The sequence below is a fragment of the Salvelinus fontinalis genome, chromosome 22, assembly GCF_029448725.1.
Source record: "Salvelinus fontinalis isolate EN_2023a chromosome 22, ASM2944872v1, whole genome shotgun sequence".
Classification (NCBI taxonomy): domain Eukaryota; kingdom Metazoa; phylum Chordata; class Actinopteri; order Salmoniformes; family Salmonidae; genus Salvelinus; species Salvelinus fontinalis.
Genome location: NC_074686.1, coordinates 1,332,364 through 1,348,318, shown reverse-complemented (window position 1 = coordinate 1,348,318; position 15,955 = coordinate 1,332,364). Strand labels below are relative to the sequence as shown.

General features: G+C 44.7%; 1 protein-coding gene across 1 annotated transcript in view; it reads right to left on the bottom strand.

Annotated features, from left to right (window-relative positions):
- Positions 1-211: 211 nt before the first annotated feature.
- The window catches only part of LOC129819531 (ephrin-A3-like), an 89,507-nt gene continuing 73,763 nt past the window's right edge, over positions 212-15,955 (bottom strand). Inside the window, exons 2-5 of the mRNA XM_055875869.1 lie at positions 8,270-8,580; positions 7,591-7,656; positions 4,937-5,011; positions 212-2,709 (exon numbers count right to left, since the gene is read on the bottom strand). Coding sequence (XP_055731844.1) covers positions 2,591-2,709; positions 4,937-5,011; positions 7,591-7,656; positions 8,270-8,580 — 571 coding nt within the window. The 3' untranslated portion in view covers positions 212-2,590. The remainder of the gene's footprint in view (positions 2,710-4,936; positions 5,012-7,590; positions 7,657-8,269; positions 8,581-15,955) is intronic.

The window sequence follows — 15,955 nt, the reverse complement described above, 5'->3', positions numbered from 1 at the left end:
GAAAGAGAAAGTGAAGGACAAGGGTAGGTGCAGGTGAGATAGAAGAAGAGCAAAGAAGGATAATAAAGATAAATGGAGAACATTCTTACACAGAATGTTCCTGACGAAACAACGTAGCAAGTAAACAATGGAATTTAGGACATACATGTATGAAGACTTTTGCTAAAAGTACGATTTTTATTGTCATTATTTTAACAATCGTCATTCTTAGTTCAGTTGACATGTTTTTTTTTTATTGATTCTTGTCAAAGGTAAACACAATTCTTGTTGTTGTCTCCAACGTTAGTAAATGCTTTTTTTAAATCCTAACATAAACTAACATTACTGAAGCACACACTCACTCTAACTCTTTCTCTCTCTCACTCTCTCTCTCTCTCTCATACACGCTTGCATATTCAGATCCTACAAACAAGTCCTTCAACGAATACCAAAAGTCTAAAATGCACACATACTCGAAAGCGCGGACAATCACACTCCTAATACATATATAACTCACACGAATGTGCAAGGATATGCCTTTTCTCTCTCTCTCTCTCTCACGCACACGCACGCACACACACACACACACACACACACACACACACATACATTCTGTCCCTACCTGTATGCATATAAAGTCACATTACAATGCACTATCCTCATTTCTTGAGTCAAAATGTTTAACTTCAGCACTTAAGGGGTGACGTCTTTTATCCGGTATCACCTGTACTCTTATTTCCTCCGTGCTGTTGCCATACGTTTTATGGTTAAATGTGATGCTTTATAACAAGTGAGAAGAAGAGTTTACATCTCTCCTTAATAGTCTTAACCGGCACATATCCTGGTACTGTACTTAACAGAAGCAAGTACTTTAGCAAAAAAAAATTATAGTTTGGCACAGTAGCTTAATTAATGAAAAAAATACTTTAAAATGTACATAAATAAACAAGCAAATCAATAAATAACGTACTTAAAAAATTTAAATGTTAATAAAACCATACAGCATTGTCATCGATAATGCAATCCTGATATTGTCCGACTTTATAGTATAAAACAGTACATCAGAGGACTGCTGTCTGTTTGCACATTCACACATGTTTACAAAATGGCGGCGAAAGTAATCTGTGACACAAATCACAGTCAGGCACCTGTGGCACTCTGGCGACTGTATTGGGTCGTTACCACGGTGGCTGGGATTGCAATAATGACCAGCCCTGATTCAGGAACCTTTAAAAGTGACGGGAATTTTAAAAAACAAAATTAAATCAGGTCTGGATTTGTAGGGAATTTGTTTGTTGTGAAATGTTTCATATTGTAATTGGTGGTATTAGAAACCACTCTGTTGACTATTGATAAAATGTTGGTACCTGGAACCCATGCAAAGTGTTATGGGTAAATGTATATAGCAAAAACACAGATGTGTGCTTCTGGAAATGCTCTAAAAGCAAAGGTCCAGAGTCTCAGATCTAGGACAGATCTAGGACCAGTTCTTGGAGGGACATATGGGCTCTGGACCTTTCTATGCACCACAAAGCCAAGGTTAGAGAACATCTGGAGGAGATGGATAACGGTACTCGAAAGCCTTATAGAGATCTTCTCAAAATATTTCCAGTCAACACCACCATGACAGTAAAAGATGGGTTGACATCCGGTAGAATGGCAGCAGTGTAGAGAAATGGCTGCAAGTATATGGCACAGCACAGTACAGCGAATCTCGGGCAGAGTCCAGCATGGGCCACAGTACTGCAGCACAGCCAAGTCCAGCTGAGTCCAGTCCTCAAAACCCATTGGAGGCCTACAGTCCCCAGTCTATTGGTCACACTCAGTGGAGCCCAGTCCATCCTACTCCACAGAGCTCAAAGGTCCTCCATACTGGGACTAGCTGAAGGCAATGTCATGGGAGTTCCTTAGCAGATGGACAGGCAGCCATACTCCTGGATGGTTGTGTCCATCCCATTACAAATCCCACTGCACATGTCCTACTTTAACTGCATATGTGTAGCCAGAGGCAGCCTAGGTCTGATGGAAGTATCATAAGTCTATAAGTCTGAATGCCATTTTCTCCTATTGGTCCTTGTGGTGGCATACCGAATGCATGAAATGCGGTGGCACATATGCACAAAGTGTATGTCTGACAACGCATGAACCGACGACATCATGTCGCACAAACGGTGTACCAACGGTGATTAGAGGTGAGTGGAGATAGACTTGAAAAAGGGAAAGGAACGTGAAAGGGGATACCTAGTCAGTTGCACAACTGAATTGTGTCTTCGCATTTAACCCCAACCCTGACTCCGAGAGGTGCAGGGGGGCTGCCTTAATCTACGTCATCGGTACCTGGGGAGCAGTTGTTTTGGGGGATTAACTGCCTTGCTCAAGGGCAAAATGGCAGATTTTAAAGGCCTCTCCTTAAGTGAGTACGATCCGAGAGTAAGTCCTGTTTTTTATGTTTGTGTCGAATTGATTGTAATTCTGGCTTTTGTTTGGTTGAATTATGTGTCCTTTCCTTGGTTTACTCCCACTTTCTAATTGAACCCAGGGTTAGTGAATACAGAGCCCTTCAGGCCAAGCGGTCCAGGTATCCATGTGATGTCACTCGGGGAGACAGTTGCTAGGACACCAGGAGGGCGGAGATGAGCAATGTTGCCACGGTGAGCAGAAGGCGATCGCGTGATGGGCTGCTGCCACTGACGCTCTTCTCCAGTTTGGGAATTTCAGGGTTAAATTCATCTGGGTGGGGGGAGAGAGAGAGAGAGAGAGAAAGAGAAAGAAAGAGAAAGAGAAAGAGAAAGAGAGAGAGAGAGAGAAGGATATATTTATATATATATATTTATATTTATATTGTAAATAAGCTTTGGCAATATGTACATTGTTACGTCATGCCAATAAAGCAAATTGAATTGAATTGAATTGAATTGAGAGAGAGAGAGAGAGAGAGAGAGAGAGAGAGAGAGAGAGAGAGAGAGAGAGAGAGAGAGAGAGAGAGAGAGAGAGTTAGCTTCATCTAGCAGGATTTGCAATTAAATGAAATTGCTATAGAACAAACCTATTGATTAGGCACAATCCTACATTAGCTGGAGGGTAAGAGAAAGCGAGAGAACAGGGAAAAAATACATCTCATTCTCAATGTAAGCCTGGGATGTGTGAGAAGAATCCGGAGCCTCCCTATAGGCCCCAATGGGGACAGACGGTGAAGAGGTAACGCGATAAGAGAGACACACACAAGGTGCGACACTGATACAGCGAGAATCCGGGCGTAGACACAGAAGAATGACACTTGGCGCCTGTCTCATTACACTTTTTGTGGAAATGTCTGGAATTTTGTTTTGTGAAGAGATGGCACAGCCTCCAACTCGACTGGTTTGACTGTGCTTCTGCCACGTCAAAGTCATTCATCGAAACATTAGAAAACGTGTCTGTCGGATACGACGATGACACATAGCCCTGACATCCACACCAGTGACGTGGGTAAATAAAGTAATATGGTAAAGTGATAGGGCCTGAGTGCCTGTGGTAAACAGACTGTTCCAGCTGAAAGGTAGATTTACCCATAGAGTTAGATAGAGATAGGATATAACCCCTTTTAGCATGGACATTGCCATTGAGGGCTTCCACCATTTTAAAGTAGTCAACTGGGTGTGGATTCTTATGGGTGTGGAGCGATCAGCCAATGATCAGAGCATTCTTCAAATTGGATGGCCTACGCTTACTAAATGGCTTTAAGCTATTTCACTGCCATCTCGTGGCCACAATAAATGACTGACACAAAAGATTTGATTCAGGTCTCTAGCACTGCAGGTGGCGGTAAATCACCAATATTAGCTTTATGCTGTTTTCAAACACAAAATAAAATAACATTGACCACTTTACCATGCTGTCACAGATGCCAAAATTGCACAAATACAAGGATGAGTCCTTTATCTAACTCTATGAGATTAGTTGACAAGGTATTTATCAGCGTGTTATCTCAGTACGGGAGGGGGCGGTGAGTGAGTTCGTACCATAGAATAGTGTTCCTGATTGTGTACGGTAGTGCTCGCTAAACTGGAGCTGTTACAGTAGGTGTTCTCAGGGATGTAAACTGGAGCACTGCTCTAGGGTGTTCTTGGACTCACATACAGGTAAATGGAGACCCATCCGATAGGAAACATACTGTAAATATGAAGAGAAGAGGAAGTAAAAACACCAATCAGAAGAGAGAGAGCTAATCCAAGGCCAAGACCAGTCCAGTGGGTGAGCAAGTGGGCGGTCAGTGTGGCTAGCGAGGCCATCAGGGTTACGCAAGTGTTTATGGGTCATGAGTCATGACTGCTACTGTGTCCTCTTTCTGTTGATGTCACTAAGTACAGAAGGATGCATTAGGATTCCCCAAGGCATTCTGGGTTGTTTGGACTATGTGCGTTTACTTTCATTTTTTCTCCCTAAGCTCGGTCATGAGTTACGATGCTCTGTGGAGCCATCCAGGCACCATTGAGCCTTTCTCTCAGAATAGTCTTATAGCTCAGGGGCTCTTTCCCCCCCTGTGCCCTGGTTTGAGTTTCCATCTCATGCGGGTCACACTGTTTTAGCCCTGTCTCGGCTGGCCACAAGCAGCCAAAGCTAAATGGTTCTCAGCAAGAAAGGCTTTTTTTTGAGAGATAGAGAGATAGAGATAGAGATAGAGATAGAGATAGAGAGAGAGGAGAGAGAGAGAGAGAGAGAGAGAGAGAGAGAGAGAGAGAGGACGAGGGTGCTTATATAACCACTCAATTGCACCATTGACTCGTTCACCTCCACCTGCTAGTCTTTGGTAAACAGGAATCTTCCATTCATTAGAAGACCTAGGATACAATTGAGGAAGGATAACTGTGTGTGTGTGCGTGTGTGTGTGTGTTTGAGAGAGAAAGAGTGACAGAGTGACAGAGAGAGAATGTGAGATGCAGAAAGAGATCGAGAGAGCATCAGGGAGAGTACTCACCGATGTTGTGTATTTTGATATTGGGCCTGAATGTGTAGTCAGGAGGGGTCTGACTGGAATCATCATCGTGGGAGACTTAGAGAGAGAGGAACACAAATACACAATGTCATTCAAATGCCCACACTACTTATTTTACACACTAACTGGGCGGCCACTGCACTGTTACTGCATCCCAAATGGTACCCTTTTGCCTACATAGTGCACTACTTTTGACCAGGGCCCAGGTTACGTCTCAAATGGCACCCTATTCCCTATATTGCCCGTCAAATGGCGCCCTATTCCTTATGTATTGCACTACTTATATAGTGCTATATACTGCACACTATGGTCCCTGGTCAAAAGTAGTGCACTATAAAGGGAATATGGTGCCATTCTGGACGCACAATGTGTGAATGCCAGGACACTCCAGTCCAGTACGTGAAGATATCCTATGAGGTGAAGCTATCGAGCAAAAGATGAAGGCATATTCACTGAGAGGGAAAGTATTACACACACTGATAAGCCTCGACTTGGTATTACATTCAAATCAGCTCAGTGAATTTTGAAATGATAATGCACATTGCTTACCCATATAATATTGCACTGCAAAGAGGGATGTAGCATATTGATAGGGAGCTACTGTACGGTGTGTTAATCTGTTAGACATGAGGCACATTGTAAGTATGTGCATTTGTAGAGACGAATGCTCTCAAAACAAAAGGGATAGGCCAGAGATACAGTGGCATGAGAATAGCAGAGAACAATTGGGTCCAGATGATAGGCTATTAAGCAGACCGTTCAGAGGGAAGGTTGTGGTTTGTAAAGGAAACACTATCACACACATGCAATCACGCACGGACGCACACATACAAACACACACAGACACTTTCTACAAAAACGCACACATACAAACACTTTCTACAAAAACGCACGCACGCACGCACGCAGGCGCGCGCACGTGCGCACGCACGCACGCACGCACGCGCACGCGCACGCGCACACGCACACGCACACGCACACACACACACACACAACCTGAGTGGACACTTCAATAGATTAGCCCTGACACTCAGAGAGGGGGTTAAGGTGATGTGTACACCGAAGCTGACACTGGCCTGAGTGTGGGATGTATTAATGGTGACAAGGTTAGAGAAGTAGGGGGAGCTTTCAGCACAGGGCGTTGATCAAAGGCCTGCAGGAGAGAGAGAGGCTACTGGAGTAAAAATAACACAGAACGTCACTATCAGAGAGAGCATCAACTATCAGAGAGATGCGGAGATGAGCGAGAGGGGGAGATGTTGAGCAGCGAGAGAGCGAGAGAGTGTGAGACAGAAACACAGAGAGAGCTGAGTGGGGGAGAGAGAGAGGGAAACAGAGAGAGATAAAGAGGAAAGATGCAGAGAGGGGGGGAAAGAGAGAGAGAAGAGGAATAGGGGAGAGAGAGAGAGAGAGAAAGCATCAGATAGAGAGAGAGCACATCAGGATCGAAGAGAGCGCATTCCTATCAAACACTATCAGAGCACTTGAGACTCAGAATAACACTGAACATCACTATCAAAGCCCTGGAAACATAGAATAACATAGAACATCATACAACCCTGGAACACAGTAAGGTAGAAATAACCTCACTATAAGAACACTGGGAAAGCACTGTCAGAAGCTGTAGTCTCAGGTCTCCTGTGTGCGTGGTGCGTGCACTTGCTTTCCTACATTAGCAGGACCCTAATGTCGTAACATTTCACCCTAATGTCCTGAAAAGGTAGGATTTTTTCCCAGGTCCTGCATTTGTTCAAATGCAATTTTAAGCTTAAGGGTTAGGTTTAGGGTTAGGTTTTTGGGGTTAGGTTTAGGGTTTTTGGGATAGGGTTAGGTTTAGGGTTTTGGGGTTAGGGTTAGGTTTTGGGGGTTAGGGTTTTGGTGTTAGGTTTAGGGTTTTTGGGGTTAGGTTTAGGGGTTTTGGGGTTAGGGTTGGGTTTAGGGTTTTTGGGGTTAGGGTTTGGTTTAGGGTTTTTGGGGTTAGGGTTAGGATTTTAGGGGTTAGGGTTAGGTTTAGGGTTTTGGGGGTTAGGGTTTTGGGGTTAGGTTTAGGGTTTTTGGGATTAGGGTTAGGTTTAGGGTTTTGGGGTTAGGGTTAGGGTTTTGGGGTTAGGTTTAGGGTTTTGGGGGTTAGGGTTTTGGTGTTAGGGTTAGGGTTTTTGGGGTTAGGGTTAGGTTTAGGGTTTTTGCTGTTAGGGTTAGGTTTAGGGTTTTGGGGTTAGGGTTAAGTTTAGGGTTTTGGGGTTAGGGTTAGGTTTAGGGTTTTTGGGGTTAGGGTTAGGTTTAGGTTTAGGGTTTTGGGGGTTAGGGTTTTGGGGTTAGGGTTAGGTTTAGGGTTTTGGGGGTTAGGGTTAGGTTTAGGGTTTTTGGGTTTAGGGTTTTGGGGTTAGGGTTAGGTTTAGGGTTTTTGGGGTTAGGGTTAGGTTTAGGGTTTTTGGGGTTAGGTTTAGGGTTTTTGGGGCTAAGGTTAAGGGTTAGGGTTCGGTTTAGGGGTTAGGGAAAATACGATTTTGCATGGTGAAAATTTCCGGAAACACAGCTCTGTGTGTGTGAATGCATGCGTGAGAGTGTGTGTGACTGTGTGTGTGTGTATGTATAGGAGGAAGAGGGAGGGAAGAAAGAAACAGAGAGAGACCCACCTGTGGAGCAGCAGACGTAGACTCTCAGTCTCAGGCAGCTGTGGCCGTGATGATGGGTGGGCGTGGCTTCAACAGAATACAGATACACGTCAGCCATGTGCCATCTATAGGCCAGCCTATGAACTAACACTCAGAGTCTATGGCTCTGTCCCAAATGACACCCTATTCCCTACATAGTGCACTACTTTTGATCAGAGCCTAGGTCAAAAATAGTGCACTAAACAGGGAATAGGGTGCCATTTGGGACGAATACAAAGTGAAATGTTAAACGGCTATTATTGCAGCATTCTAACACAGCTACTAGCAGTATGTTTATTCACAAGGAAGGAAGTATAGTTAGGATTGTGGTGTAAGTGTTAAATGAACTAATGTAGCTCAACGACTCACAAAGATATGCTGTAATAGTCCAACTCTAACGTACTAAGGTATGTGGGTGGGTGCTACACATTGGTAATGGCTGAACTGAGTTCCCACTTACAATGTAAAGTGCCTGCACTTGGTACACTTGCAAAAGCACTATATAGATAGCCCATGCAATCCATTTCCATTACTCGACTATAACAATATATATAGAGAGAGAAGAGTACCTCAGCTCCACCACTTACAGATGTAGTAGTACAATCATCATTACATCAATATTGTACTCCTATAGAGACTAGTATAGCAATATTCCACTCACATATGTAGTAGTACTCGTGACCCACGTTGAACTCGTAGCCCAGGGAGAAGGCGCTGTAGCGCTGGAACTTCTCAGAGAACTTGATGGGCGCGTGGGGCGCGTGCGGCCGGTTGCACTCCCAGCGCTTGAAGCCCATCTGGGGGTCGCAGGTGCGGTAGCCGCGGTAGCTGACCATGTAGAGGACGTACTGCTCGGCCACTGTGCGCTCCAGCGTCCCCCGCTGGCTAGTGGCGGTAGTGTTGTAATGCGGGCAGTAGATGTCCAGGTAGTCGTTCACTGCCACCTGCACTGTGTAGCCCTCCCTCCGTAGACTGGAGAGAGGGGGGACGGAGAGAGGGAGAGAGAGGGAGGGGGGAATGAGAGCAGGAGGGACAGAGAGAGAGGGAGAGAGAGAGAGAGAAGGGCGAGAGAGAGCGAGAGAGAGGAGAGAAGGAGAGAGAAGGAGAGAGGAGAGAGAATAAATACATGGATGAGTAACAGCATACTATAAAACTCACCCTGTTACATTGAAGTGCTTTTAACAACAAAGCCAGTGGCAACTGAGCTGCCACCAACACGAGGGAGATGAAACCTTAACTTTGCTGGAGTATTGAAACATCATCCTGAGATGTTTTGAATCATTACATGGTGTGTTGTAACACCACCTTGCCAGGGACTGGGAGCACTACCGGCAATGGTTGAAACACTGTTTTTGGTGTTTCGACTTCTGTTTTAGGGCAGAAATAAATACCTTCTCTTTTGGTGTATATTCCTCTCTCTATAGCTTCTAAACACTATTATGGTGTTTCAAATCCTGTCTAATGCAGAATTAGATCACTTCTTCTAGACTATTTTAATGTTTAACGTTGATTTCTACATCTACATAGTTTAGTCTAGTTTTTAGTCTGTATAGTTTAACCCATTTTGTTAGGCATTATTGAGCACAGTGCTCAATGCGCCAGCAAAAACGACAGGTTTTACAGCAAGCGTTGCAGGATACATCTCATGGCACAACAGGCTGATTAAATACTAATATAGAAGTTACTTTTCTTTCTTCGAGCATACGACATTGTGTATAAGAATCCTAGTCTAAAAATGTTGGCAAGAGCCATGTGGCAAGATAGGAAGTGCAAGGAGATTAACACCAGACTTCCAATGAGTTAAATCACAAACTGTTCTCTATATTTGGTTATCTTCATAAACGATACCATTAAGTTGGATTTAGTATTACATTTTTGGGTAAAATGAAATGAACAAATTATTGACATGACTTACATTTATTTTGATTAAGTATACAATATGTTGATTGTTCTTGTTTTTTCCAATTTCAATTCACCCCAGATTTATTTTTATTTTTTTACAGTGTGGCTGTATGGTTGAGTGTCTAAAATTCCAATGAAATTCCACAGAAGTCGGGGGTTCAATTCCCACTTCCGCCTGTTCCACATTCACTACTCTGTCTCCTCCTGTTTCGAATCTCTCCAAATAAAGTACTTCTATTCTGTTTCAAAGCAAGTTCTGTGTATCATCACTTTCATTGGGTTAACATTGAAAACCTTTCAAACACCAGATATCAGCTTAGGTGCACTACTTTTCATGTTTTGAGTCCCTGCCATTCTCATGAGCATGACATAGTCTGGGTCAGTGAAGCGGAAGAAGATCATGTAATTGGCTTAGTGGCTCTTCTACCACAGGGAGAAGGGATACACTAACGTGAAGGGGCTAGGTCCATGTGCCTACGGCGACTGAACACAGTGTACCAGTGTATTAGCAGGTACAGAAGATCAGTCTTGGGTTGGGACATGTGAAGTGTGTGTGTGTGTGTGTGTGCGTGCATCCATGCATGTGTGTATACAGTCATCACTGTAAATCAAATCATATTTTATTAGTCGCATACACATGTTTCAGCAGATGTTATTGCGGGTGTAGCGAAATGCTCGTGTTCCTGTAGCCTTAGGGGGGATTGTGACATAATGTAACATCCTGCCACCATGACATGGCTTGACATCCCGCTGGGCAAAAAAACGGGTTTGAATCAACGTTTGAATCAACGTTGTTTCAACCAATAAATTCAATGTGATGACGTTGAATCAACGTGGCCAACTGATTTGATTAGCAAAAAAGTCATCAACGTTTTTATTTTTCCACCCAACTTTGAACCTAAATCCAATGGCATGGCGAATTGTTGTCGCTGATTTTACGTTGAATTCATGTGAGTTGACACCTCAGCCAAACGTAAATCAAAACAAGACGTAGAACTGACGTCTGTGCCCAGTGGGATAGCTGTTTATCATACTATGTATATTCATTATCGTAATTGTACAAAGTATTATTATACAAACTCATTACATCTATCCTGAAGGGATCGAGAGGACAATTGATGAGATGTGAGGAATCCTTAGCTGTGGGTGGGAATCTGTGTCAGGATAAATGGCAGGGGAAATCTGCAACAACTGGAGCTGTATTTACTATTATGTAACAGTAGGCGGCAGTATTGAGTTGCATTCAGCCCTAAGGTTTTTTCTCTCTCTCTCTCTTTTCTCTTTCAATCTCACTCTCCTCTCTCACATACACACAAAATGAGCAAACGAACACGCACACGAGCGAAAAACCTCACACGCGCGCGCACGCCAACGCACACATGCAATGCACGCAAACGCACACACCCCACTCTCACACACACACACACAATACTAGGTCAGTTCTCAAGAGAGATTATTATTCAATTAAAAAATGAGGATCAGAAATGTCACAACCCCTCTCTCCCTCTCTCATTATAGCGTAGTAGAGTAACTCCTTGCCTGTGTCTTTTCCTACTCCACCCTCGCTCCATCTCTCTTCGTCTTTCCCCTTGTCCTCGTTTGCCATTACACACATGCCAAGACAGAGCAATATCATATCCCTTAACCACTGTTCTTTCCCTGCCATAAATCTTACAATATCTCCTCGCTCGCACCCCACTTCTCTCTCAGATGTTGGATGACAGATATTTGTCTCACACAACACAGCCATGCTTCAATAGGACTATATTTAGAGAGAGAGCGGGAGAGATGGGAGAGAGAGTGGAAGATAAAAAAAATGAGAGAGGGAGAGAAAGAGGGGAGAGGAAGGAAAACGAGAGGGGAAAGAGAGAGGGGGGGCGGGATGGAGAGAGAGATTGAGGGGAAGAGGTGAGAGGGAGGAAAATAGAGTAAGAGACCTGTAAGAGGGAAAGGAAGAGGAAAGATGGAGAATGTGATTACGGGGAATCATGGACGCAAATGGGATAGAAATGCATAGGGAAGGGAGCTTCTGTCATTGAGAGAGTAGGGGGAAAGAAAGGAGATTGTGTGTGCATTTGCAAGTGTGTGTGTGTGTGTGTGTGTGTGTGTGTGTGTGTGTGTGTGTGTGTGTGTATATGTGTACATGTGGGTGTGTGTGAGCATATTTGTAAGTGTGTGAGTGTTGAACCCTGCTGTAGCAGCGCACTCTACGCATAGCATAACATAAGAATTAGATCCCAGTTCCATCACAAAGGTCACAGACAGAGTCAGAGGTGGGAAGTGGGAGAAGGAGGAGCAAGGAGGAGGAGGGAGATGGACAAGGATGTTCAATAGGTGTGTGGAGTCATAGACTTATATAAGCAGTCCACTTAGTGACACATGAGGTGGTGGGGCGAGGAGGGCAGAAGATGTAACAACAAGGAGAGGGAGAAAGGAAGACGGGGAGAGCTAGTGGGGGAATCTAAACAGGAGAAAGAGATACAATGAAGATGACAAACAAGTGAAGACAAAATGGAGAGAAAGGGAGGCAGAGGGAGAGACAGAGATGTAGTGCACCCCAGGGATACACAGATATGTAGTAAAGTGCACGGGGGGAAAAGAGTGATGGTGTGCTCTTTCTCTCTCTCTCCCCGCTGTGCATTGTCTCTGTGTCGTTTCTGCTGTGTCATCCTTTTCCTATGAGTGGGAAAGCACTGCTCTTTAGTACAGCCGGCACAAGCTGATGAAGACAGCCTAGAGAGAGGGGAGAGAGACGAGAGACAAACACAAAGGTAGCACTACTGTACCTTCCACCACTGTCTCCGCTAAAACGTATTTTGAGAATACATTTCAATAAATGACAAAGAAACTGCAAACAGACACCAGTGGACAGAAACTAAGGGTCTGCTTCCGCAGTGGAAGATTTAAATAAAATCCCATTTACAACTAAACCAACCTCCATTGTGAATGAGCATGAACAAAATGGCCATTACCGTTACATCACTGTCAGTACCATCACAGTATCAGCATTGACTGTTCGTAATAGTAGATCACTAGATCTACATGCTGCTCACATGCAGGCTGCTGCCTGACCTCGCCTGACGACTCACACTAAATTCTTCCGCTGCTCTGACATTCGCTACATACTTTAGTCCGAGACTGCCATCATTGAAGTCGTTTATGGTGACGAGGGGCACGAGGGGCGTTATATAAAACAAAGTAATCAGTGATTATATAGTCTCCCATCAGAGCATCAAAACGAACTTTCAAACCGCAGCTTTACCCACGTGTGTTCTGGCTCTTGCCCAAACCCATCGTTTCCTGGACCAATCAGACGGAACCGAATGTGTCAGGGAGGTACTCGAATCCAGACTCATTTTGGAGATGAAACTAACGTCCGTTTGGCTGGAGCAAGGAGCGTAGCCAGGCAATGTCTTACCAACATATCCAACCAAACCTTTCAATATTTGACACGCATACCCAAAATGGTCAACACCGTTACATGATGCATTACCACTACAGCCTAGTGGTATCCTTAGTGGTAGCCTAGTGGTTAGAGAGTTGGGCCAGTAACCGAAAGGTTGCTGGATTGAATCCCCGAACTGACAAGCTAAAAATCGGTCGTTCTGCCCCTGAACAAGGCAGTTTAACCCACTCATCCCCGGTAGGCCGTCATTGTAAATAATACTTTGTTCTTAACTGACTTGCCTAGTTAAAGGTTAAATAAAAAGATATATATTACATGGTTCATTATCGTTACATTCATGTCAATGCTGTAACATTGACTGTCTGTACGCTGCTCACATTCAGGTTGGTTTCTTAGTCTGACCATCAAACAACCTTCATTCAATCACAAGGAAACTGTCATGACATCATCAATGATCTCCCTCAAGGTCACCATGATGGATTTACAGGTAAAACCCATGTACTAAATGTACCAGTAACATAGCGATGCAGAAACAATTTCTTCCTCTGCTAGCGAGACAGAGACAGGGACAGGGACTGTTGCTATTCCTCGTACCTCAGCACCAAAAGTCATTTAATCGTCTCCAAGTAAAAGTACACACTGTCTCCAGCAAATCCTCCCTCTGCTGATTGGGTTAGCCTCGCAATTAGCGAGCAGTTTACTGTGTTTCGATCCAAAATGGAGGCTGAAAACAAGTGCTGAGGCGTGGGGGAAAAAGAGCTAGACGCTGCAGCCTTTCAGACCTGGGATTACGCCTAGATCTGACTGGAGTAATAGTGATGATTCAGAGATGACTCAGGGTGGTGGTGGTGGATGCTGCACTACACTTTACACTTTACACACACACACACACACACACACACACACACACACACACACACACACACACACACACACACACACACACACACACACACACACACACACACACACACACACACACACACACACACCCACACACACACACACACACACAGACAGACACAGACAGACACACAGACACACAGAGCACTAGTCTGTGTAATTCTGTCGGACGGCACACATTAGGGAAACGTGTCCCCATAGCTAGCGGAGCCAGGTTTGGCTGCAGATTGGAGCTACTAAATGAATACCGTGCTATGACTGTAGTGATGCCAGTATATGGCAGAATCTCTCTCGGGCAAAACAACTAATAGAGGGGGCAGATGGAAACGAAGGCCCGCTCTTTGGTTGATGGAGAGCTGATAGTAAAAGACCACTAGGTGATGTCACACCACAACAAATAAGTACCAGGCTTTGACCTTTCTTTACAGGGTACTTTAGAAGTGCATGACTACCAGCCTATAATCATTTATTTTCTATCAACAGAGGTATGAGAGGAGTGTATGACTGCATCTTCTTCCCTATATTGTGCACTAGTTTAAGTTCAATGTTAGAACCTTAAGATGCCTTTGGGAAACTGGACACAGAGCCACATGGGCTCTGGTCAAAAGTAGTGCACTATAGAAGGAATGGAGTGCCATTTGGGACACATCCCTTGTCTCTGAAGGTGAGTCTCTAATTGTGAGCGGATATTAAAGGCCACTGGCTCACCTCTATTTATTCTCAAAGTGCCTCCTGATGAAAAGCAGATCTCATTCTCTCTCTTTCTTTATCCGTCCCCTCGTTCTCTCAGAAGAGCTGCGTTGATAGCGATACAAGAAAAGTTCGCTCCGCTCGCTTTCTGAGAACGCACTCTAAATGGGTCGTGTCAGAGAATGGAGGCTCTCATCACAGTGAATTCTCCACAGTGGCCGCCTCAGTTGGAATGTCAGGCACATGTGTTGCGGCAGAGGCGTACGAGAACACAGTGCTCATCTTCTAGACGTGTCTCCGCTCAGGCTACAGGCCACATTGATGAGACAACGGTGTAGAAGAGCCAAGGGGTAAGAGGACTCCTGGAGGAGGTATGTGGACACGCATAGTCGCAGACATGTGCGCACACTAGGACACACAGACGCACGGACGACAGCAGCACTTACGCATTCGAAGACACATTTGAAATACTTCGTTGGAATCCACAAATTACATTACAGTCAAGAAGGATTCAAACATTTCAAAGGACACTACAGATGGCACCTTCTTCTCCACATAGCAAGGCTGCCCATGACCGCTGCCAAGGAGCAGTACCTCGCTATCTGCTTTGCCTCTGTCTAATGCAGGTCTGCAATCTGAAGGCCTCGTACTGTCAGCCTATCTACACTGAACGAGAATATAAACGCAACATGTAAAATGTTTCATGAGCTGAAATAAAAGATCCCAGAAATGTTCCATACGCACAAAAAGCTTATTTCGCTCGCATTTTGTGCACAAATTTGTTTACATCCCTGTTAGTGAGCCTTTCTCCTTTGCCATGATAAACCATCCGCCTAACAGGTGTGGCATATCAAGAAGCTGATTTAACAGCATGCTCATTACACAGGTGCACCTTGTGCTGTGGACAATAAAAGGCCACTCTAAAATGGGCAGTTTTGTAACACAACACAATGCCACAGATGTCTAATTATTAATATTTTTTACTTTTATCCCCTTTGTCTCCCCAATTGGTAGGTACAGTCTTGTCTCATCGGTGCAACTGCGCCATTGACTCGGGAGAGGCGAAGGTCAAGAGCCATGCGTCCTCCGAAACATGACCCTGCCAAGCCACACTGCTTCTTGACACATTGCTCGCTTAACCCGGAAGCCAGCCGCACCAATGTGTCGGAGGAAACACCGTCCAACTCACAACCGAAGTCAGCTTGCATGCGCCCGGACCAACACAAGGAGTCACTGAGACAAGGAACTGCCGGCCAAACCCTCCCCTAGCCCGGACGACGCTGTGCAAATTGTGCGCTGACTCATGGGTCTCCCAGTCACGGCTGGCTGTGACACAGCCTGGGATACAACCCGAGGCTGTGACACAGCCTGGGATACAACCCGAGGCTGTAGTGATGCCTCACTCCAACGTCGTTTTAGAGAATTTGGCAGTACGTCTATATTCCC